General features: G+C 36.6%; 12 protein-coding genes across 12 annotated transcripts; 7 read left to right on the top strand and 5 right to left on the bottom strand.

Annotated features, from left to right (window-relative positions):
• Positions 1 to 201: 201 nt before the first annotated feature.
• Positions 202 to 633, top strand: FDP41_003019 (uncharacterized protein; the record flags this gene model as incomplete). Its single annotated transcript, XM_044706277.1, has 1 exon — positions 202 to 633. The coding sequence occupies one exon, from the start codon at positions 202 to 204 to the stop codon at positions 631 to 633; it is 432 nt and encodes a 143-aa protein (XP_044562410.1).
• A 230-nt stretch (positions 634 to 863) lies between these two features.
• Positions 864 to 2,108, bottom strand: FDP41_003020 (uncharacterized protein; the record flags this gene model as incomplete). The annotated part of the gene is made up of 1 exon (XM_044706279.1): positions 864 to 2,108. One exon carries the CDS (start codon positions 2,106 to 2,108, stop codon positions 864 to 866), a length of 1,245 nt encoding a protein of 414 aa, XP_044562411.1.
• Positions 2,109 to 2,234: 126 nt separating this feature from the next.
• FDP41_003021 (uncharacterized protein) lies at positions 2,235 to 5,003 on the bottom strand (the record flags this gene model as incomplete). Its single annotated transcript, XM_044706280.1, has 4 exons — positions 2,235 to 2,821; positions 3,206 to 4,261; positions 4,424 to 4,781; positions 4,923 to 5,003. 4 exons carry the CDS (start codon positions 5,001 to 5,003, stop codon positions 2,235 to 2,237), a joined length of 2,082 nt encoding a protein of 693 aa, XP_044562412.1.
• Positions 5,004 to 5,323: 320 nt separating this feature from the next.
• FDP41_003022 (uncharacterized protein) lies at positions 5,324 to 7,501 on the bottom strand (the record flags this gene model as incomplete). Its single annotated transcript, XM_044706281.1, has 2 exons — positions 5,324 to 5,447; positions 5,538 to 7,501. 2 exons carry the CDS (start codon positions 7,499 to 7,501, stop codon positions 5,324 to 5,326), a joined length of 2,088 nt encoding a protein of 695 aa, XP_044562413.1.
• Positions 7,502 to 7,671: 170 nt separating this feature from the next.
• FDP41_003023 (uncharacterized protein) lies at positions 7,672 to 8,239 on the top strand (the record flags this gene model as incomplete). Its single annotated transcript, XM_044706282.1, has 2 exons — positions 7,672 to 7,754; positions 8,044 to 8,239. The coding sequence occupies 2 exons, from the start codon at positions 7,672 to 7,674 to the stop codon at positions 8,237 to 8,239; spliced, it is 279 nt and encodes a 92-aa protein (XP_044562414.1).
• A 248-nt stretch (positions 8,240 to 8,487) lies between these two features.
• FDP41_003024 (uncharacterized protein) lies at positions 8,488 to 10,194 on the bottom strand (the record flags this gene model as incomplete). Its single annotated transcript, XM_044706283.1, has 3 exons — positions 8,488 to 8,739; positions 8,968 to 9,056; positions 9,165 to 10,194. 3 exons carry the CDS (start codon positions 10,192 to 10,194, stop codon positions 8,488 to 8,490), a joined length of 1,371 nt encoding a protein of 456 aa, XP_044562415.1.
• Positions 10,195 to 10,551: 357 nt separating this feature from the next.
• FDP41_003025 (uncharacterized protein) lies at positions 10,552 to 12,294 on the top strand (the record flags this gene model as incomplete). The annotated part of the gene is made up of 1 exon (XM_044706284.1): positions 10,552 to 12,294. One exon carries the CDS (start codon positions 10,552 to 10,554, stop codon positions 12,292 to 12,294), a length of 1,743 nt encoding a protein of 580 aa, XP_044562416.1.
• Positions 12,295 to 12,732: 438 nt separating this feature from the next.
• FDP41_003026 (uncharacterized protein) lies at positions 12,733 to 13,626 on the top strand (the record flags this gene model as incomplete). Its single annotated transcript, XM_044706285.1, has 1 exon — positions 12,733 to 13,626. One exon carries the CDS (start codon positions 12,733 to 12,735, stop codon positions 13,624 to 13,626), a length of 894 nt encoding a protein of 297 aa, XP_044562417.1.
• A 658-nt stretch (positions 13,627 to 14,284) lies between these two features.
• Positions 14,285 to 16,010, top strand: FDP41_003027 (uncharacterized protein; the record flags this gene model as incomplete). The annotated part of the gene is made up of 3 exons (XM_044706286.1): positions 14,285 to 14,913; positions 15,039 to 15,383; positions 15,497 to 16,010. 3 exons carry the CDS (start codon positions 14,285 to 14,287, stop codon positions 16,008 to 16,010), a joined length of 1,488 nt encoding a protein of 495 aa, XP_044562418.1.
• A 323-nt stretch (positions 16,011 to 16,333) lies between these two features.
• Positions 16,334 to 17,302, top strand: FDP41_003028 (uncharacterized protein; the record flags this gene model as incomplete). Its single annotated transcript, XM_044706287.1, has 1 exon — positions 16,334 to 17,302. The coding sequence occupies one exon, from the start codon at positions 16,334 to 16,336 to the stop codon at positions 17,300 to 17,302; it is 969 nt and encodes a 322-aa protein (XP_044562419.1).
• A 277-nt stretch (positions 17,303 to 17,579) lies between these two features.
• Positions 17,580 to 17,843, bottom strand: FDP41_003029 (uncharacterized protein; the record flags this gene model as incomplete). Its single annotated transcript, XM_044706288.1, has 1 exon — positions 17,580 to 17,843. The coding sequence occupies one exon, from the start codon at positions 17,841 to 17,843 to the stop codon at positions 17,580 to 17,582; it is 264 nt and encodes an 87-aa protein (XP_044562420.1).
• A 486-nt stretch (positions 17,844 to 18,329) lies between these two features.
• Positions 18,330 to 22,859, top strand: FDP41_003030 (uncharacterized protein; the record flags this gene model as incomplete). Its single annotated transcript, XM_044706290.1, has 2 exons — positions 18,330 to 18,477; positions 18,631 to 22,859. The coding sequence occupies 2 exons, from the start codon at positions 18,330 to 18,332 to the stop codon at positions 22,857 to 22,859; spliced, it is 4,377 nt and encodes a 1,458-aa protein (XP_044562421.1).
• Between the last annotated feature and the right edge of the window lie 402 nt (positions 22,860 to 23,261).

Raw genomic sequence — 23,261 nt, forward strand, 5'->3', positions numbered from 1 at the left:
ACCCATTGGTGATTATCGGTGTTGGTAATTATTATCACTTTGATGAGCCACTCGCTCAACACTCACTCAACATTTTGTTGGCTTTTCAAACACAAATTTCCCATTCCATTGTAAACTCTTGTATTGGGTTGACTTTCAAATTTATAAAAAAGTTGTTGAAAAAAAATACGTCAAAACTCATCGCCCTATCCATCATTTCAAATGGCCAAAGAGACTCAAACTCAAACCAAGTTTTTGAAACCAGGTAAAATCGTCATTATTTTGCAAGGTAGATATGCTGGTAGAAAGGCAGTGATCGTCAAGAACTTTGATGAGGCCGCTAACGACAAGTCTTTCCCACACGCAGTTGTTGTCGGTATTGACCATTATCCAAAGCCAGTGACTAAATCCATGTCCTTGACTTCACTCAAGAAGAGAAGCAAGCTCACTGTTTTCATCAAGGCTGTCAACTACCAACACTTGATGCCAACAAGACATACATTGGATATGGACTTTAAGGGATTGGTTGCTGATAAAGTAGAAGACCCATCACAAAAGAAGGAAGCAAAGAGACAAATCAAGAAGAAGTTTGAAGCAAGATACCTCAAGGGTGGTAAGGCCATGAAGGAATTCTTCTCTCCATTGAAGTTCTAAACTCAATATCCAACAATAAAATTATAATATATAAAATTCTTTTAATTGTGTCGATTTTTCTCAATTCCGAGGGCCTCTTTTAAATCAAACACAAAATTCGACTCGGATGTCTTATCATCTCCCGAAGAAGATCGTGCAGTACCCCACAAGGGGAAGCTTAACACCCACTACATTCAATGAAGAACAATGGAGAAAGTGGAACTTCAACATTAATCACTAGCTCACCTTTATTAATGCATGGTTTGAAATTTTGCCAAGTACTGATTAAGCATGGCTTCACTCGTAATTCTGTACCCATAATCCAATTCGTACATGGAGAATTCACTTGCATCCTTCTTTGAACTGGCATCACGGCCCATAATTTTGATACAATACGAATTAATGTGGAAGATGAAAAAATCACTCAAATTCAAGCCATATCCCTTCTCTAGCATGGGTACAATTCGTTGTGGAGTGGCGTTCAGACGACTAATGATGGATCGAATATTGTGTGACGATGCAAGAGGATCCGGAATCACTTCATCAGTGAAATGATCTAAATTTTCCACTTGTTTCATTTCATTTCCAACCTCAACATGGAATGCCGATTTCACAACCTTAACTTTGAAAATTCTTGCATTCTTCTTTTTCATTTGTACGGAAACATTGGGGTGCATTCTGAATTGTTCAGTCCAAATTTGATGAAATGCATTCGATTCTTCAGGAATGCGCTCCAGTGTGCAAGACATGACTGCACGAGGAGGAAGCCTTTCAATTCTTCGAAACATGGATGAAATTGCTTGATCTGTGTGACCAGTGGCAACACTAACCATTGCACTCTCATCAGAGTTGAGCCTCCTTCTGAATTGAAATGGCTCTGGGCAGTGGTCCAAATTCTTTAAATGTTCACTTGTTTCTGGCATGCACAGATATAAATCCCAATTTTTAAGCGCATTTCCATCATCATCAAATCCAGAAAAATTCACATCATCATAATATTTAATTCCTTCGAGAGGTTCGGGATCACCTTGTGGAGAAACTTTCTTTTTTGATTTGAATTCTTCCAAATAAATATTTGAGACTTGTTTTTTAACAACGGCCATCGGAAGTACAGAAGTCTTCACATGTTCCAGACTTTCCGTTTCTGCACCTCCAAAGGTTGAGAGTTGGCAACTATTGTTTGAATGAAACAGGTCGACCACTTTTTGTGCTACATCTTTGGAATATTTTTCATATTGAATTTTATAATCGTTTGGAGTATTGCTGCTGCTACTATTGGAGGAGGGAGTTGATGAAGTATTGGATGATTTCAGAGCAGCTCCGATGGCGTGGGATTTAAATCGGAGGCAAGTATTTGTATTTGATTTTCCATCACCGGAGAGTAATAATTTATTTCCCAACAAGATCTTGTTGCAGTTGGTTCTACTCGAGCAGTATTGGATGATGATGTTGCTGCCTTGATGAATCTTGTTACAGAGTTTCATAAAAGGTTTCATTTTTTTCTTTCAAATTTTTTGAAAATATTTCATTTTTCTAAATAGAGATAAATTATAATATAAATTTATATATATATAAAAGAGTATTTCTTTATTGTTCCATTCCTAAATGAATGAAATAATCGTTTATTCATCTTCTAAATCATCTTGATCTTCTTCAATATAATCTTCATCAAGGTCTTCATCCTCTTCATCATTATTAAATGCCTTTGCAAATTCCAAGTTTGTATCATTCTTTGGAATTTCCTTAACGAATGGAATGACCGCAGCAAACGCACGACTCACCACTCCATGTGTAATGGTTTTTTTGTTCATGTCATTTGTCATTTGACATGCCCGTTGAACAACTTCTTCAAAGATAAATTGACTCTTTTGAATATTTGTCACGAACTCTGAAGTCAGATGTGTAATTCCAGCCACACGACCCAATCTCTTAATGCTTGAAACTTTGATCGCATATTTTGGAGAGGATGATTTTTTACTACGAATGTGGATCAACTTGTCTTGTTGTTGCATCTTGTTGGTAGTGTCCTCCTCAAAGGATGAAGAGGAGTCATGAGAAGAGGTGGAATTGGACGGAAGTGGTCGTTTGATCTTGATGGCCTTCTTTGATTTCTTACCATCCAACAAACCCATGGGAGAGGAAACACTGACATTCAATGAAGGATGGTTGACATTTGGACGATGTGGTTTTTTAACCTTCTTGGCTTTTCCTGAACGATTGGTGGCAGTGTGAGTAACCAAGGTTGATTGGTATGAATAAAAAAATTTCAAAACTTTTCAGTGCTTGTTTTTTTTTTAAAAAATTGCGTTCGATGAAAATCCTTCAGTTTAGATCCCACGATTCCAAAAATAAAAAAAATTGATCAGCAATTTTTTTGAGGTCCAGAAAATGTTGGAACTATTACATGATTTTAGATATATTAAAAAGATAAGATATATGGACAGATATTAATGAAAGATGTATGATGATCACAGAATAAATGACACAGGATTAAAAATTCATAAGAAATGCCAGCACTTGATTTTTAATGTCATGTCGCAAGCATGTTCAAATCCTTATTTTTTGAAAAAATCCAAAATATGTTCAATCGTACGTTTGGAAGATGATCCTTCTTCTCTTTTCACACCATCGTTTTGAAATTCCAATAATTCACCTTCAGAAGAGTCCACTTTTGGAATTGGAGAGTAGGTTATAATCGAGGATTTGCTTCTCTTTTCTCGAGTGGAAGGGTTCTGCGCTTCACTTTGATATCCACTCATTTCTTGATCATTTCTACAAGTCTCTACAACAAGCTTATTCTCAGAGGTCTTACTTGACCAGTGAGAAGAACTTTTCTCCACTTTTAATGAACTTCTCTTGTGAGCTAATGCGGTTGAGCCATAATTTTTATGTTTTCCATTATTACTGATTGATAAATATGCTTCATGTTCATGAATGAGTTTCACCAATGTGGTGTCAATTCGATAAAAGTGATAATTCATCACATCATCATATCCTTTTCCACCCAAATAAAATACTTGTTTTGTTTCTTTACAATACACACTCGACATTCCAACAAGCTTTGGCATGTGAGATCCAAAGAAAAAATCTGTCAAACAGTACCATTTCATTTCTTTGACATTCAGCATGTAAACATGAGGGTCGTAATCCGAATTGTGAACCACGTCACATCCTCCTGTGAGAATTAAATCGCAAGACCCAATGTCACACAATGTATGTGAAGCTCTTGCACCAGGAACAAGTGTATTATCTGAAGCCATGTGTGGTCTTCTCCATTCCATGGTGTCCATATCCAATACAAAGAGTGTATTTGAAGCTTGATGATGTTCCATTTCTTCATTTGCATAAAGTCCTCCAAAGATAAACAATTCATTTCCAATTAAATTGGCAGAAAAACAACAAAATCTTTTTGGCTTTTGAATGAAGCTTTCGTTTTGATTCGACGCATGAACGACAGGATTGAAATGAACTAGTTCATAACTCGAGAGATCATCCAAACACGAAGCATTTTCTCCACAAGTAGTTTCAATTATTTTCCAAGTGTTGGTTTCGATGGTGTATTCATACAAGGTTGAAAAATACAATTGACGTCCTTGACATCCACCGAGAAGGTACAATTTGCCATTGTAATGCCACATTTGGGCTCCAGCTTGGATTTTTTTCAACCATCAGGTGGATTTAATGAATTCACGACATGTGAGAGTTTTCAATCGTTTGGAAAAGATTCAAGAGTGATTGTAATCAATGATTAAGGTAAAGATAATAATTTGAAATGATATTCTTTTCATCAATCAAAAGGAATCATACTCACCTCGTGGATCTGGCCACAAAGAATTCTTGTTGTTTTCAATATGTATCCATCGATAGGTATCAGTATCAAAATAATACATTCCATTGTATACAACGTGAGAGGGAGTATTATTTTCAGAGCTCGCATGATTGTGATGATGGACATGTGACATGGATTGATTTTCAGAATTTGTATTGGAAGAATATCCTCCAAAGATGTAAATATTCTTTCCCACCACACATGAAGCTGCCATCGATCGAGGAGTTGGAGCATTTCCTTCCTGATGTTCCAGACATGTCCAAATTTGGTTAATCATGTCAAAGATGTAGATCGAGTTGGGATTTGCTTTGGGATGTCTCTGTCCGAGAAAGACGTAAAACTATGTTGATGTTTCATCGGAGTTCATTCATTTTGTTCAGTAGTTAGTAATAATGATTTTAAAATAAATATGGATGATGTAAAGAACAGGTGACATTGTTGCAATTTCCTTATTTGTACCTCAAAATACGCAGCTACTTACTTTGCTCCCAATCACTTCCATGACATGGTAGCAAATACCTCCTGGTCCATCACCTACAGCCTCTACTTGAAATATTTTCATTTTTTTAGGTTTGTTTTGCTTTAGATTATGTCCAAATATGTTTTTGAAGTTTGGCGAAAGTAATCATGACCTAATAGTATTTCATTCTCCACAACCATTTAAGAGGACTACTGTGATTTATATATAGATCATGCCACATTTTAGAATCATTTCTCAATCTTTCTGTCACTTGAGTGGGTTTGAAACAACGAGTGACTTGAGAACCTCTTCGAACGAATTCAATTGAATAGCTTGGAATTTTACCAATTCTGGAACAATGTTCCTGATGATGAATATTGCTGTAGGACATTTGGATGCATGCAATGCGAAAGGGATGGTCTTTATTTTGACACGCAAAAAGAGATCAAGTATTTGAGGTCAGTGAGAACATATTTACATGCCCTCGTCCAATTTTCATCATTACCGAGTTTGATACTCTTTCCACCAATTTTGTCGTCTTGAATTCTATCATTAATCCAATTTCATCACAGAAAAATGGGCCACGCAAGTAAATCACAAAATCAACTTTGATTAGAACAATTAATTGTTACTTACTTATAGGGCAATTCAAAATAAGTATCTTGCTTTTCAGCAAATGTGCCAATTTCTTTAAGGCAATACAAAAATGCAACCATGGCCTTGTCAAATTTGGATTGCCAAAATAAACCTCCGTTGCTTCCTCCTCCAAATAAATCATAACTGTTCTTGTTGTCCAGCGTCTCGATTTTTGAAAAACTTCCCATAGGAATAATCTTATATTTTGAAAATGCAAAATGTTTGTGTTTCGATAGTGAGAATAGCAAGAGTGCTGCTTGACCCCAAGCAGCATTAATTTCGTTCCATTCTACATTTTGAGTCGGCAGCTTTCCCAACCTAAAGTTATTAATGGTTCCAAAGTGGCCTTCGTACCAAATATGAAATGCATCGTTGAAAATATTTGTGCTGTTTAGCTTTTCCATTTCTTTTGAGACGTTAACAATTCGCTGTTGCACTGCCTCTCTTTCCTCATTGTAAAGTAAGAGCTCATTGTGAAAATCATTGTACTCTTTCCAATATCGTTGTTGAAGTTCTGAAAATTGCTCTTCCTTGTCGATTTGACTCCTCTCGAGGGTCGACAAGTCTTCTTCCTGTTTTTGAAGCATATCTAGCTCTTGGCGAAGGAGTTTTTCTGCTTCCTCTAATTGACGTAATTCATTTTCTAAATCACTTTCACTTTCATTGTGTTGATTATCTTGTAAAAATTTTGAATAGTGATCTTGATAAATTTTCTCTTCTTCTTTGATCTTTTCAAGCTGGATATTCAACTGGCCAGCAACTTGTTCCATGCATTCCATACAGAGTGGCGTATCTATTTGTACAGTATTTGACACGTATTGGTACAGCTGTTTTACAAATTCAACATTCATTTCGTATTCCTCATTCGAAATTACGCAAGGTTCTAATAGCTCTACCTCTTCTGTTAATTGCGTCATACGTTGTTGAAATTTCAATTGTTGCTCCTCTTTTTGTTTCTCCAATTGGAGTTGCTTTTGTTGAGCCTCCTTCTTTTTTGCATTGGGATTAAATGAAAATCTCTTCTTGTCTTGTTTTTCTTGTTGTGACAATTTGGAGGCAAGTGTTGTTGGAGATTTGATGTTTGCGAATGATTCCCTGAAAAGAGGATTCATCTCTAGAGGTGATTTCTTGGTTGATGTAATTGGAGGAAGAGCGAAGGTCACAGTTCGTGAGTGAGAATTGGGTGGCTGAGACGAATTGTTTTCACTCGACGTGCTCGACAGCTCTGATAAATTGTTAGTGTTCACCGATGAAGATAAAATTGGTGATTCTGGTGGAGTTTGTTGATTCGTAATGTTTGCTTCATTCATCGAACTATTATTGCTATTCATAAATGATGATGAAGAAGGATCCAATGAAGATGCTACTACTGTTGGAGATGAAATAGTCTCTCGATGAATGCTCTCTGTTGCAGCCACTGCTAATGAGCTTGCTTCAGCAATGTCAACAGAAGAAGAGAATGAGGCTCCTTCAGAGTTGCCAACAGTCGAAGCAGTACCTTCGTTATCGGAATACAGGGATAAATTATAATTATTGGGATCATAGACTTTTAAAAGCGCTTGTTTTGGTGCGGTTCCATTTTCATTATTGACTTCAAATGCAATCTGAATAATCTGATGTTTACATCGGTAACAAACAGCACTGTGCGTAGCCTTTTTAAATTTTGGAAAGTATAACATTTCAGATAATTGTTGTACATCATCAACCGATAATTGGGGAGACTCCGATGATAACGAATTTAATAAATGTTGATGATGAGGAGGGAGGGGTGTGTGGGCATAATAATAACTGAGAGCTGTGGTAGCTTGTGTGAGATTATTTGCTGTTGTTGAGGAAGTTCCCATAGTTGACGACGAGGGATGAACATTTGTACCCGATGATGATGATGAGGATTGCTGTGTTTTGAGAGCTGAAAGATTGGGCACCGACTTGGTGGATACAAGTGAACCCTTTGGTTTGAACATTTTTTCTCTTTTAAATTTCAAATTTGTGTTTTCATCCTTGACCTCTGTGATGAGATCATCACTGTATCGATGGAACCAACAAAGAACAGTGCTTACTGATCGTACAGATAGAGTTTTTGTTAGAGAGGTTTTGGAATTGTTGTTGTTAATGCGTGTTCGTATTAAAAAAAATGTCCAAGCTCACCGACAAGAAATTGGAAGAATTACTCAAGGAACGAATCGGAGCAACGTTTGTGCAAGTGATCGATCAAAGGTAAAATTCACATTAAATATTACGCAATGAGGAAAATAGTTAGCTAACTTGAATTGTCAAAATGAAACATGTTTGACGTGGGGTGATGATGATTTTTGAATCCAACTGAACGGATGGATTTACTAATTGACACCGATTGTGCACTTTCATGATGAACACATTATAATTATTGATGATTCGGAATTGATTCAACAATTAATGAACCCAATTTAACTTTATGAAATGATATAATATTTTGTGTTTGCACATATATTTACATGTGTTGTGAAAAATAAATTAAATAACAAAGTGGAGGTTGTGGAAGTAGTTTTCAAGTATTTGTAGTGAGCCCGGAATTTCAAGATAAAAAGTTGCTTGAAAGACAGAGACTTGTGATGAATAAGCTTCAAGAAGAAATGAAAGGAATTCATGCCTTATCGTTTGCAAAATGTTTAACTCCACAGCAATATGAGGAATATCTCAAGCAGCAGCCTCAGCAGCAATAAATAAGTTTCATTGAAAGATTTTAAAACGGAAAAGGAAATGTGGAATTATGGACGTGGGAGTGAAGGTGGAAATAATGTTTGGATTGTCATTCTGTTATAATTTCTGAAAGCGTCATGTCCTCTCTGAAATTGGAATTCACTAGTTTCATTAATTTAGTGTTCTGGTTTTTCTCCATCAATAAGTTCGTAATATCATCACAAATTCTTCCAATTTGGTTGGACTGCTGTATTAAAGCAAATTTTGAAGGTTACAACTCAACCCTAAATTTGAGAACGTTTCTAACGTCCTCCAAATGTCTCAATGCTTCTAGTAAAGGAAGCAAGTTAAGTAATGCTCGATCGTGTTCGTTCTCGCCCATCCAATTCGATATTGGTATTGCATTTTCTTGATACCACATGTAGGATATAGGGCTGTTATCAATAATCATACATTTTGCGAGATTGTCTGTGACGCTTTTAAGATCTTTGATATAAACTCCATGCTCTGTCACGTAGCACGACTGTGTAATTTCCAAGTTGTTTTCAATTATTAGTATTTCCAAGTAGTCACCATAATATTGATGATTTCAGTTGAATGAAATCCATCATTTTAAAATCATTTTTAATTCCATGAACCAACGTGAACAACAATAAAGATTTCAAGACGTCATACATAGAACCAATGTAAATAAATTTCATCAACAAATAGAAATTAGGTCATGCTAAAAACACCTTGAAAAGAAACCTACCGATCTGAAGAGTCGATCGACAATTTTATCCGAGTGATAGAGTCTATCAATGACAGGATTAGCATAACTTTTCACGCTTGCAGTAAATACTGCAGTGTGTCGCAAGATTTTAATATGGTTCATGTAAATAAATTTCATCAACATTAATTGTCCAGTGTAAACTATCGACTTTTCAATATCATTATTCAATTACTTACTCACAACATTGTACCACTCACAAACTTTCTCCATGAAGAGTTTCAAATGAGGTCTTTCCGAAACATAGAATGTACAATTTACCTGGTCAATCATTACTTCCAGGACATAATTATAAAGTCTCTCATGATCTGGTCTTGGAGGTGTGGTACTAGCATGAATGAGTGTCTCATCCAAGTCTAGAATTAAATAAGGTTTGGGAATGGAAGAGTTGTTGTTGGAGGTTGCACTAGAATTTGATCTGCTAGTTCGACCAGTGAGAAGAGAAAGAAATTCAAAAGGAGAGGGTTGAGTAGAAGACGAAGATGTCGGTGACAATTCGGTAGACGGCGACGACGGATTGGTGGGCCTATATGAAAGAGAATCCCGTTGTTGTTGTTGTTGTGGTTGTTGCTTATGTTTTGATGTGGCATGGGAGAGAGAGGATGATAAATTCGTCCTAGCATGTGCTCCACTTTTAGAACGTTCTCTGCTTCGGTTCTTCTGGTGGAGTGTGCTTGCACCTAAAACTGCACACTGTAAATAGCTCCAAATCCAAACAACAAATTGCCAAATATTTTCCAAAGCAACTCCCAGAAGGACAATAAATTGATATCCAATATTATAATAGATAGAGTAAGATTGTTCTCTGGATGTTGATTCTTTTGAGTCCTCTGTTGATGATGATGATGATGTGCTTGTCAATAATTTGTTCGTGACATTGTTTTGATTTGATATTCCATAATTATTAAGTGATTCGTTCGAAGAAGAATGATCGAATGATTGTTGGATTGGCTGTTTTGAAAGATGGGTGGTTGTTGGATTATTTTCCGGGTTGTTGCTGTTGTTCGTTGCACAACCCGATGATGGTGATGACGATGATGAGATATTCGGAATCATCTTCAAGGTTGCAGAAGCAGATCCAACCATCATGGATGTTGGCGTTGATGCTCCTGAAGTGGTGGAAGTGGTAGTCGTGGCCGTACTCGGTGAAGCCATCAAGGAGGAAGAAACACCTCCTCCCCGTCCACCCGTTCCACCATAAATCATCATGATGTGTGTGGTTGAATCTCTCACGTGGTATGTGCTACGTGATAATCAATGAGAATTTGGTGGCAGTGCTCTTTGGTTGTTACCGTTAGAGGGCCAACAACGATGATTATCGATGTTTTTTAATCGTACGAAAAGGTATTTTTTTTGTGTCTTTTGGGTATCAGTGGACAAGAACACAGAAGGACCACCTGTTACGGTTTGAATTCAATGTTACAAATATCAGGAGTAACAATTAATTTTACAGTTCTTGAAAGACATGTTCAACTCGTGTGTATATCCGAGCAGTCGTCACTAATAGGAAAAAATCTTGAAAGTCGAATTGTTGTGGATAATTTCTGCTGCAAAGCTTTCAAAAAAATGCCTAGAGAAGAGCTGGTGTCCTTCTTTTACAAGGATGAGCAGCAACACTTCTCTCCACTCTTCTCATCACCATCATCATCAAAACAAGCCTATCCATTATCATCAACATTTCTACCGTCATGGATGTTTGAGAACATTATGGATCAATTGAAGGTCCTTCAACAACAAATATTTGCACCGACCTTCTCGGCGGCAGACAATTTTTTTCATTCCGATAATGGGGCACTCATGAACTCGGATTTTGTGAGCCATGGCAAAGTCATTTCATCAAAATTGGATACAATTGCAACTCCTCGTAATTCAACAATTACGGCAACGAAAGCAATTGTAAACATTTCAATATGGGGAGTGGAAGATTTATTATTTTTAATAATTTCTCTAGTTTCATTGATTTTAATCCTTAGATTAATATATTTCAAGAGAAGTAGCAGAAATGCGGGACAACATAGCATTCCATCATCGCCACCAGCAACAGCCATCAATGATAATCCTGCATTAATTGGAACCACTACAAAACCCAGCCCTTCTGAGATAATGTCCAAAGTTACTACCTCAAAAGTTGTTCATCACACTTCACATTTCAGCAGGGAGAGTTATTTCTTTCCACACAGCTACGCCCTATTTATCAACATTATTCTATTGTGCCTGTCCTATTGCGCCATTCTCACGTTACAATGCATCTATATGGGCCAAGAAGCATACAATATTTTCAATGAGGCAAATAAGCACAGCAATGAAGCCATTCTCTCTATAGAATCTACAGTGAGAGGACTATTTTCTGTGGTGTTTTTATTCCAGAGAATTTTGAGCCTTAATTACTTTTTCATCCTCTACAATTATGGACACAAAAAATTATTTCACAAAATTGTATTTGGATCCCTACTAATTCTATCAATCATTGACATTATCCTGAATACTGTGTCTCATGTTTTAAAAATCCTAATGACGTACTATGATATTCGATTCGCTGGAGCAGAAACAAAATATATTGAACAACTCATGATTCTCATTTCAGCTTCGTTTTCCATCTTCATGTCCCTGACCATTGCTACCCTTTCAGCAATATTTGGATTGTTCCTTAGCCATTCCTTGAGAAAATGCAAAGTAAGAATACTATTATTCATTTTCATGCATCAATTTGTGTGGATAATTTACGAGACCTATAGGATCATTTCACAGTTCGATATACTATTTGGGATACAATTAGTTTCATGGCCTGACCTTATTATGCAATGTATCCTTTTCTTTTTAATAATTGTTTACTTGTTATTTGTTGTCATCACTATTGGAGTTTTTAATAGAGTGCATAATCATGTTCTTATTCATGACGAATGGATGGCATTGGTGGAGGATGAGGAAGATGGTGAACCAACTATATTCGATTTTCAATCCAAATCTCGAGCCATTCAAACCAATTCAAGATCACACTTGTTTGATCAAATTCCCACGCATTCATTATCTCCTACTCGATCATTCCTTAATGATACCAGCGAGGGTACCTATGGAGCAATGGGTTATGGAAGTTTGACTTTGGGCATGAGGAAAGCAACACCAAACACGAGTTTAGGCCTTGAAAGCTCAGCTTATTCCACCAAACCTACACAACCCTCTTCGAGTAGCGCTCGTATGAATATATCCAACAGGTCTGAAAATGTTCCCATACTTAAAGAAGAGCCACCACCAGCGAATACTTTGAGCTCGAGTGTTAATTCTTCCTCGTCGTCGAGTTGGCACAAGTAATCATCATCATTGAATATATGAATTTACAAGTTCCTGATGATGTCTTGTTTTTTGATGGATTATCCCGAGTGCAAGTTCAAAAAAATGGCACCGAATGCAGTAGTGATTCTCCCACAATCAATCAGTGATAATAAATTGTGACAATCATATTGACACATTTGACTTTTTCTTGATTAGTGAACTTCCTTAATTATTATTGTATTATTATTATACTTTATTATTATTATTCATTCATTTTCTGTTTATTATTAGTTACAGGAAATTTTTATATTGCGCTTCTAGTGGGATTCAAGTCATTCCAAAGACTCGTTTGTCCTGTATTTTCATCAGGGACAGGAATGTAACCTCAATGTGCTCCCTTTCGTACAGCCTTTTTGATTGGAACAGAGAACCATTCGTAGACCCAACCAACAAGCTAAGAAAAAAAGTCCAAAAAAAATGAAAAATTTGTTTAAGGTAATGTACGGGCTCTCATCATTGAGAAAACCAAATCAAAGAAGTATCTCCAAAAATTATAGCATCTTGTATGGAGTCGGCGTTTCTTTCGTTCATCTCTCAAAAAATCACCTTGATTTTTCTTCAAATTCACAAAGCGGTATTGGAGATGCCATCCAACGTTCCTTCCAATCAAGAACATTCTCTCAGGGAAGGCTGATTCAAAAAAGTTTTAATGAAAACCCTCAACAACCAATCTCCAAGGAAACCAATTCTCCTGATCAGAAACAAGGGTCCAAAGTGGAACTCTCATTGCTAAATATTAAGGAATGGACACCTCAACAAGTTGCGTCTTTGCTTTGTATGGAAAAGTCTGAAGGAGGAGCTTCTTTAGATGTTGAGAAGGTCAAACCTCTCTATAACGCTGGTTTCGATGGAAACTCTCTTTATGATCTTTGTCAAGACATTAAGATACAGAATGTGGACTTTGTGCTAGCCACCATGTCTCAAAGTAATGATTATTCTCAGGTTTCTGAAAGTACACGCAATACAGTGGTATATTGGGTGAAGGATTTCTTGATGACTAAACGTCTCACTTTATGGACCAAGGATCAAGTAAAGTCCGCACTGGGTCAACCTAAATCAGAGAGGGGTGCTGGACTAACAACGGAAAAAGTTCAAGCTTTCTACAATATAGAATTTAATGGATTTGATCTTTCAGGCATTGTCCGCTATGTAGTGAAGCGTACACAATCAGGTCATAGTGTATCTGCTTCTGATATCGGGAATGAACATGGTGTAATTGGTTTTGACACGTGGCAGGAAGTGCTTATTTGGATAAATGATCAGTTAATCCCAAAAAGCAAGTTACAAGTTTCACTCACCAACATATTTTAAATCTTTCCCAAGAGATAAACAAGAACTATTAACAAAAGTTGATAAGCAACTTGGTGGCATAATAGACCAGTTTGTAAAAACGGCCAAGGTTTCTCATGAATTTCAAAGTTGGTATTTGGACTTCTGTGACTTGGTACTCAACGGATATCCTTGGGAATGGTCAGAACTTAGTTGGGTCAATGTTGACGGTCCAGAAAGACTAAAGCGTTACGCCAGAGATATCCTTGTCCCTCCTTCAGGTTTAAGTATGTTTTCAAGTCATTCTTACGACTATGAGGACGTTTTGAATCGCTTCATCAATGAACGACTACCGCAAAAAGATAGAAATGATTTTGAACATAGTTTGTTTATGCGGGATATTCTTGTTCCTTTTAAGGCACATTGTAAGAACTCTTCTCAGTTTGTTAAAGATGTTCTTGTTCCTGTTCGCAACAACCAAATAGCAACAGACGTGTTCCCCTTTGTTCCAAAATTACAAGAGGTTTGGTTTGATGAAGGGGTTGATATTAAGGAAACATGTAATTACCTATTGGCACCAGAAGGGGTGGGGAAAACTGCTTTGATTGCAAGAAAATTAAGTTTCAATCTATTTCTTCACATTTGATTAACTATATGGGAACAAACAGACAACAAAACACCGTTCGATAATCCTCTCCAAATGTTATCCTATGCTCAATATAATAGAAATACTATGAAAGTATCTTCAGAAATTTTTTCAGATTTAGTGAAAAGTATTTCCTGGATTTATACCTATTCTTACTATTTAAAGTGTTTCTTAGAATTTTTAATACGGAAGTTAAACGATCGATTGAACCTGAGAAAGGATTCTCAATTTATTATTGCTATTGATGACGCATGTCTATTCTTGCAATTCCAAACTCCAATATTATCCCAAAAGGGTCCTATTCTTCGAAATTTGTTTTCAGTGATTGAAAAAGAAATTTTTTTCTTAAAAGGTTGTTCACCGAATATTTGTGATATTTATTGTGGATCCTATTTTAAAATTGAGAGTGTTGTGTTTATCAAGTCAACTCTGGGGAGGCTACGCGAAATGACACCTCCTTACCATTTCATTGGTTTGGATCTCATTAATTTTGAGCAAGCATTGCAGTTGCTACAAACAATGTATGATGTGGATGCTCTATTAGAAGCATCCGATATCTCCAAAAAAGAGTTTTATCAATCTGTTAAACACATGTTTCCCACAAGAAGAAGAGTTTTTGGTCTTGTGGCCTCTTTTTTAGAAACAACCTCATCTCCCAATCTAGTACAAATTTTCAAAGATCAGTGGAACAATTTTGTGATGTCAATTGAAACAAGGGTATTATAAAGAATTGACAACAAACAATTACCAGACTATTTAGATCCTTCGTTTTTAATGGATGTTTTTCTAATTAATGAATATGATATAGGGGGAAAACAATTACATGCGATGAAAAATTGGCTTCCTCGGTAATGAGTTCTGGGATAGCAAAACCAAATATGGAGTTGTTTCAATTCAACATTTATACTTATTGTCATGACTATCAATTTGATGCATCAGATCCAATTCTACAAAAGGTAGCAAGAGAGATTGTTACAAAGAAATACTTAAATTCAATGTCCTTGACAAATGACCCAATCTCCATTTTGAATCAAATATTAGCAATTCAACATGAAAATCCTCGAGTGTGGAACAAGATATTTCCTCTTCTATTGCAACACCATAGTGGCAAGCTTCTCAAGAACAATGCAGATTGCAAATCTCATAACCGACGGTAGCCCTTATGAGCCATTATTGGAACTCAATTTTGAAATTAAGTCATTCATTCAATCGATTAATTTCTATTACAAGTATCACACATCAAAATGCACAAGAACTTTCAAATAGATATGAAAAAGAACTTCTGGTAGATGTTCTTTATGTTCATTGTTTGTTAAATTATAACAAACCCATTGAAGAAAATTGGAGCACTACATTCAAAGATATCATTGACGGATTATATTTCTATCCCTCTTCCTTATTTTGTCATGCAGATGGTATTTGTTTGAACTTTTCTGATGATGGACCTTATGGTGTTATTGTGAGCAACAAGTTACACAATTGCGATACAATAAGTGAATTTTTTACAGATGTTCAAAAAGGGATCAAGTGCACGATGTCGAAAAAAGAAGACTTTAATGCAATATTAAGCAGCAAGAATCGATTGATTCCTTTAGTGGCACATCTACACGTAAAATATCAACACATCAAAACAACGAAAGGTGAGAGATTTATTAAAGGTTATTCTAATGGAGGAAAATATTTGATAATGGACCCAGATCCAAATAGTATAAGAGAGCTATGTCCAGATACATTCCATTTGTTGCAACGTAATCTCTTTAACACAACTAAAATTAAATAAAACATCTAATCTGACTGAGAGGCTGCTTAGTCCTTGCGATGAATTCTTCTCTTGACAAGTGAAATCGACTTGGAAAAGATGGTCACCATTGCAACCAGACACGCATAGAGTGGATTCGAGATAAATTGTGAAAGAATTTTTATTGGAAAATCCTTCATTGTTCAAGCTTAAATGCACATACAACACGGTGACAATAAGAACGGCAAGAAATATTTCGAGAGAACGAATCTATCACAAGTATCATCCATTCATTTATGATGCCTATGGAATCTGTTTCAGTGTTTGTAGTGCAAGAACAACACAAAAGTTACAAACGCAAAAAAATGACGAGTCCAAGAAATGAATTTCCATTTCATCGAATTTCTCAAACAAGAGATCCCGACGTTGTGTTCTCATCCTCGTCCTCCTCAACAATTGGATTGAAAAAACTCTTAATCCTACGAGGAAAAGAGCCACCACACTTTTTTACATGTATTTGCGAGAAATTTAATGGATTTGTTCGAAATCCAGAATTATTTAAATGGCACAACAAGGAATTTCAGCCCTACCAACCCGATGATTCATTTGCATTGTTGAGTTGTGTGGATGCGATGGACCAAGCTGATCTGACCCAAGAGCACATTCGAATATTTCGATTTTATTTTGATTATGATTTTGTGGTTTTTCCACTCTATGCTGGTTGTGATGTACCCTCCCACATCGAACCCCTCTTGAATGACATTTTGAACATGATGAAAGAATTAATTTCATCTAAACGGATCGCTGTACTTTTTTTAAGAGGAGGTCGCGAATACAGTGTTCCCTGTAGACTTGGTTATGTGAAAGATGTGAAACAGGGCTTTGTCGAATATGCTTTTCAATACATGGATATCAATGTAACAGCACTGAATGAGACATGTTTAAAAAGTGCGCTATTGATGGAATTTAAAACAAAGTATCCAGAGTTATTTATTCAACATGAGAAGATTCAACAATCAGTAGATCTTTCACAAAGCTATATCTGTGCTGTTCTCGCAGAAGCATGTACCGATCTTTCGAAATGGAACATTCTTGCAACTGCAGAAGAGGGCAAAAAGCTATCCCTTCTCCTTCACAAAACAGAGCGAGTCATGTTCACACCTTGGTATGGCTTTAATCATGGTAACGAACTTTCACATGACATTGTGCGATATTTCTGTAAATATTTGGTGTTGGAATATTTGAGAGAGGATGACTCGAATTTCAAAATGAAACTCACACAAAAGTATCAAAATGTTCAGTTATGCGATACTGCTGTAGTGACCATGCAGTGAGTTTTTATTCATTTGGAATAACCAAATGTTGAAGAGAGAACTTGAAACACCAAAATGCAGTCTCTAAGGTCGATATTGATACAAGAGACATTAACGTTCACAATTTATTTTGTTCATTTGGAATACATAAGCATTGGAATACATAAGCGTTACAATTCATTACACCAACTATAGCAAAGCAGGAATATGAGGTCACTCTTTGTGCAGTTTCGAAACAAACGATACAATTACTAGTACATGTTAGGAAACACCAAGTTTCTTTTTTTAGGCATGGAAGTTATTGTTTTTTTCTCGCTTGTTCGACAATGTTCTGATGAAACTTGTCCCAAAATTGCGAAATGATCAACTGCTTTTCATGGTGATTGAGGACTGTATCATGATGGCTGTTAATTCCCCTTGGCAATCCACAAATATTATTTTCGTGATGGTCTTTGGACGTTTGATAGGCGCTTGGTTGATATTCAGTCAAATATTCTGCTCGCGGATTAGCCACCCCTTCATGTTCTTCATAGTTGTTATGATGCGGTTGAGGTTGGACCATTTTGATGTTCTTGTCGATCGAAAATTGTTTAAAAGGTTCTTTGGAATGGAAAATTTTGAAGGCGAAACAAAACGCAAAGATGACAAGAAGAGCCAATACACCTGTTTTAAGAAGCTGTTCAACAGTACTACTAGTCACAAGGAATTGCATTATGTCTTTAGAGTAGTATCGATAGTACTGATCGATGAGGACGGCTGCTTTTTTTTGGTCTTTAGAAGTTAAAATTGTTCTTCAATTTCTCTCGACTAGTATGTTGTTGTTGTTGTTGAAGATGTTTTTAATCCTCTGCTGTGATCTTTATCTTGTTAATTCAAAAAGGAACTTGCTGCATTGGTGGTCAACCAAGCGGGTTTCAACAGCTTTTTTTTTTCTGGAAGAATTAAATCCCATTTTGCAAACCTGTTGGTTGATGATGACTTCTGCACGCAAGAGTTGATCGATGGCGCCATTCAAATTTTCAAAATTCAAAAAACAAAAAAATTCGCCATGCTTCAACACAACAGCCATACCACCGAATTCACAACCAACTTTGAAATTCCTCTGGAACCGACTGATCTTGAGAAGGAATCCGACAAGTACTTTTGTGTGGATGATGTTGAAGTGGAACGTTCGGAGCTGGATTCAATACTGGATGGTAAGTTTTAGTGTCTGGGTTGTGCTTGCTCCTAGCCGATAGGAAATGATTGTGGCCAATTGAAATTTGTTCATACCGACACATGATGATGGTATTATTATCATTGATAATTTCATTACCACCGTTGAATTTGGTATTTTTCAAATCGTGTAGAAATTGAGAACAAACTTTCCGATAAGGCCTATTCAATAACGAACAAGGACTTGTTCAGCAAGATCTACACTTGTGTAAAACGCTTTTCATCATTGGAAGATAACCAGAAAATTAGGCTTGTAGATAGTTTAAACAATAATCTGGTGTTGCTACTGGCAAGTATTAGTAAACTGCTCTCACCTGGAGTAGAGTCCGGTAATAATTTAGATCACGTCATTAGTATTCACAAGAATGCACTCAAAATGTTCATCTTTTTATTGTATTGGGTGATATCAAAATACGAAAAAGAAGAGGTAGAATATGTCAAATCCAAAAAAGACGAAGAACTGAGCAAAACAAAAAAGAAAAGAGGAACCAAGGCTCGAAGGAAAAGTATAATTGAATTAGACAGCTGGAAAGAAGGAATTTTACATACTCTATGCTCTGTTCTCAAACGTGATGACCTTCCAAAACTTTGGAAAAAAGATCGAGTCGAAGATGCCTTTACACTCCTATTCTTCAAAATATCCTTTTCCTTGATGGAAAACCATGATAACATCAAATCAACCTTAATCAAGGAATCAATTTTTAAACTAATTACCAATGCTCTTCAAATACCTTCAGACAATTTACAAACTGTGGTATCCTCAATACTGCACATGATTATGAATGATGAGCAAATGACAAACATAGTTGTAGAATTAATAGACCATATTGGAAAGAATACATCACGTGCCACAAATGATAGCTGTAGTACAGTTGAAAAACTGTTTGTGAGCGAACTTTTCAGAGAAATTGGTAGCTTAGAGTTGAACAATGATACCCCTGGAACCAAATTTCTCTCACAATTCATTTCTACCATTGGTGAGAAAGTTCCAACAGCAATTTTGTCAAATATGAGTGTTGTAATTTCTCACCTCAATGACGAGTCGTATAACATTAGAAATGCAATCATCCATGCCATATCAAGAGTCATTCCAACTGTACTTAAGCAAACCTCTGACGAGAATAACAGTAGAAATACTACCTCGGAGAATCTTACAAAGAAAACAAGAGACCAACTTCTCACCATTCTCGAAGAGAGAGTACACGATGTTAACGCATACACACGAAGCAAGGCCATACAGTGTTGGTGTTATTTGTGTGAGGAGAAATCTATTCCCCTAAAAATTCTTCCCAAAATTTTAGAAACAGTGCTCGGTCGGTTGTATGACAAGACGTCATCGGTCCGAAAATCTGCAATTCACTTTTTATCAACTCTTCTTGAAAGTAATCCATATGGAGCCGATTTGAAATTAGCCAAGTTTACTGAAGAAGCTACAGCAGCCAAACGAATTGTAGATAGCTTACCAAAACACACAGAGGAAGAATTGGAGAATTTACCAGACCTCGAACAAAAAGAAATTCGCTTGACACGTGACAATGCGTTTAAATTGTACCTATTCTACAAGGAAGGAGCGGATTTTATCAGCAAGGTTCATGATACTCTACCATCCGTTTGCCAATTACTGAGCTCTGAAACAATTACTGATGTAGTGGAGTGCATTGACTATCTGGTAAAGTGTTACATGTTCAGAATAGAGATCTCATCATTTGGCTTGAAGAAAGTACTAAAGCTGGTGTGGTCACCATACCAATCCATTAAGGATGCAGCTTCTGAGGCAATTCAACACATATTTATGAATACTGAAAGACTCAGTAGGAATGCAGAAGAATGTATTGAAGTTGCAAAACAGTTCGCCGAGTTTGTCACAGAATGCAGCCAGTCTGAGTTGTCAGCTCTAGAGTGTATTGTGAACATGCTAGTCCTCAAGAATGAGTTTTCTAAGAATCTTTTCTTGTCACTTTTGGAAATTATTTCTCCAAAATACTCTGAACAACATTGTATTGGAGCTTTAATTTTACTTAACATGATAGCAACCGCAAGACCAGAAGCACTGAGAAAAAAGATCAAAGCTCTCATTAATAATTGCTTCGGGAGAACTGAAAAGCAAGGTTTCCTCATTGCTCACTATGCATGCAAAATATTTCAAAAGATGGCCATTGATGATTCGAGCGATGCCTATAAGGCTGAGGAAAAAAAGAAATCAAAATCATCATCAACAACCGTTGATAATGAGGACATGCTACGATATGCAGGAGGTAATGACAACTTTAAGCTAACCGATGATCACAAATTATTTGAAATACTTTTAGAGTACTCAATCGATAAGGAACAAAAGTTTCCAATTTATGAGTGGATGATCCTCACAGAATCAGCCATCACCACCATCTATGCATTATGCATGAATCCAGAACAGCTCTCAACTCACATTATCAAACAAGTCTCTCTGAATACAAACTTGTCAGGAAACAACAATGAAGCAAACTCTCAATTGAGCGTTGCTCCTGTCGAGCTTACCAAGCTTTTCTTCATTCTTGGCACTTGCGTCATTCAAGAATTAGTATGTTTAGAACGTCAATTCAAGAAAGCAAAGGGGTTGAACAAGGCAGCTAGCATTGAAAAACAACAAAATACTTCCTCAAAGAAGTCCTCATCATCCTCCAAAAAATCATCTAAAAAGAAGAGAGACCTATCAGAGATGGACGACGAGGAAGAAGACTCCAACACCACCGTCATCGAGAAAGAGCTGGGATTGGACAATATGGACATTCACGCTCTGGAAGAGTCTTTTAAGGAAAAAGAAAACAACATTATCACAGAATCATCACTCTATGGATCCTATCTTCCACTTATTCTCAATATCTGTTGTGACAACACAAACATTTACAAATACTCTGTTCTCAGGAGAAGCGCAATACTGGCTCTTTGTAAATACATGTGTGTTAGTCAAACTGTGTGCGAGCAACAGTTACAACTTCTCTTTACCATCCTGGTCAAATTACCAAAAGAAATGCACTCCAAATCGTCCATTGATGGCTATGCAACAATTAGAAATAATATCATTGTGACTATTGGCGATCTTGCATGCCGATTTCCAAATTTCGTCGAGCGATATATACATCACTTGTATAGTTGCCTTAGAGATACAGACCAAAGAGTACGAAAGAATACCCTTCTAGTGCTTTCACATCTCGTCCTCAATGATATGATCAAGGTGAAGGCAAACATTTTTGAAATTGTGAGATGTATTGTGGATACCAACGATGAAATTTCTCAGCTGTCGAAAGCCTTCTTCACAAAATTGGCCGAAAAGGCATCAGGAAACAACAATCCCATTTACAATCTATTGCCAACCATCCTCAGTAACTTGTCCCAAAAGAGTGCGAATATTACTCCAACCGCTTTCCAAAATATTATGGAGTTTCTACTTTCCTTTGTCAAGAAAGTCCTCCACAAGGAAAAACTTGTTGAAAAATTATGTCGAAGGTTTGATTTGGTCAAGATTTCATCTTCTATTCATACAAATGATGAAGTTTATGAAAAAACAATACAAGAGGAAGATATATTGCAAGAATTGGATATTACTTCTCAACCAGAAGCAGTTGTTGAGGGTGATACGAAATTTGATCACGACGAAGAGATTATTCAGCAATGGAGAAATCTTGCCTTCTGTCTTACTCAACTGTCCATGAATGACAAGTGCATTCAAATTATGATTTCTGAAAATTGTGTAAAATCCTACAAGAAAGCTCTCATCGACTTTGAAGTCTACGACATGCTATCCTCTATTACAGCCAAATTCAAAAAGACGGCATCCACTAAGGTTGGAAAGAAAGCCAACAGCGAAGTAGGAGTATTAAGCCCGGAGCTCAAAGATGCTATTGAAGAATGGGAGAAGCAAATTCGACAAACTCATCTCAAGCTGTGTGAAGAGAGTGGTGTGAAATCAAAGCTTTTAGAGAGCGATGACGATGAAAACGAAGATGACAATGACGATGCATCCGCTAGTGAAAATACTCGAAGTGGTAAAAAAGTCATCAAACGAAGAGGTAAAAAGTCAGCCTCCACTAAGAAATCCAAATCTAAGAAAGGTCGAAAAACGGTTAATGACGATGAAGAGGAAGAAATTGAATTTTCAGATGAAGATGATGATGACGATGAGGCCATCAATGAATTGCTAGAAAGCGATGGCGAGAGCGACAAGGATATTGGTTCTGATTTAGAGCTGTTTGATAGCGAGGACGATAAGGAACAAACAGTTGAGGAGGAAGAAAATAACACGATCACAAGTCTAACCAATGCAGAGGACACAAATGAAGAGGAAGAAACGACAGTCAAAAGAAGAAGCCGTTCAAAAAGACGCTAACTTGCAAGAAGAATTTGAGTGCCCACGAAATCAGCCAGAGTTCATTCCTCATTCTCTGTGTGCCTCATCCCACACAATCCCAATTTATTAAGGAAGTATTGACTTCAGAAGAACATGTATCAATCATCACCTTTTAATGTGATGGTTTCTCAAAGATTGACCCAATATTAACAACAATATTCAACACTGTATTATGATTGTTCCTCTTAGAAACAAGCAAATTAAACGTTTAAGGTAAGGTGTTTGTAAGTTTCTGAAACAGATCCTCCTAATGGAATGAATATTGTCTAGTTTTTCCACTCTAGGAGTAGAAGGATTTGCAGTTTGAGGTGTAATGGGGGTTAAATCTTCATTCATCCTCCTCATCATTACTCTCTGGTACATCATTGAAAACCCCAAAAC

This window comes from Naegleria fowleri (assembly GCF_008403515.1).
Source record: "Naegleria fowleri strain ATCC 30894 chromosome Unknown tig33, whole genome shotgun sequence".
Lineage (NCBI taxonomy): Eukaryota > Heterolobosea > Eutetramitea > Acrasida > Naegleriidae > Naegleria > Naegleria fowleri.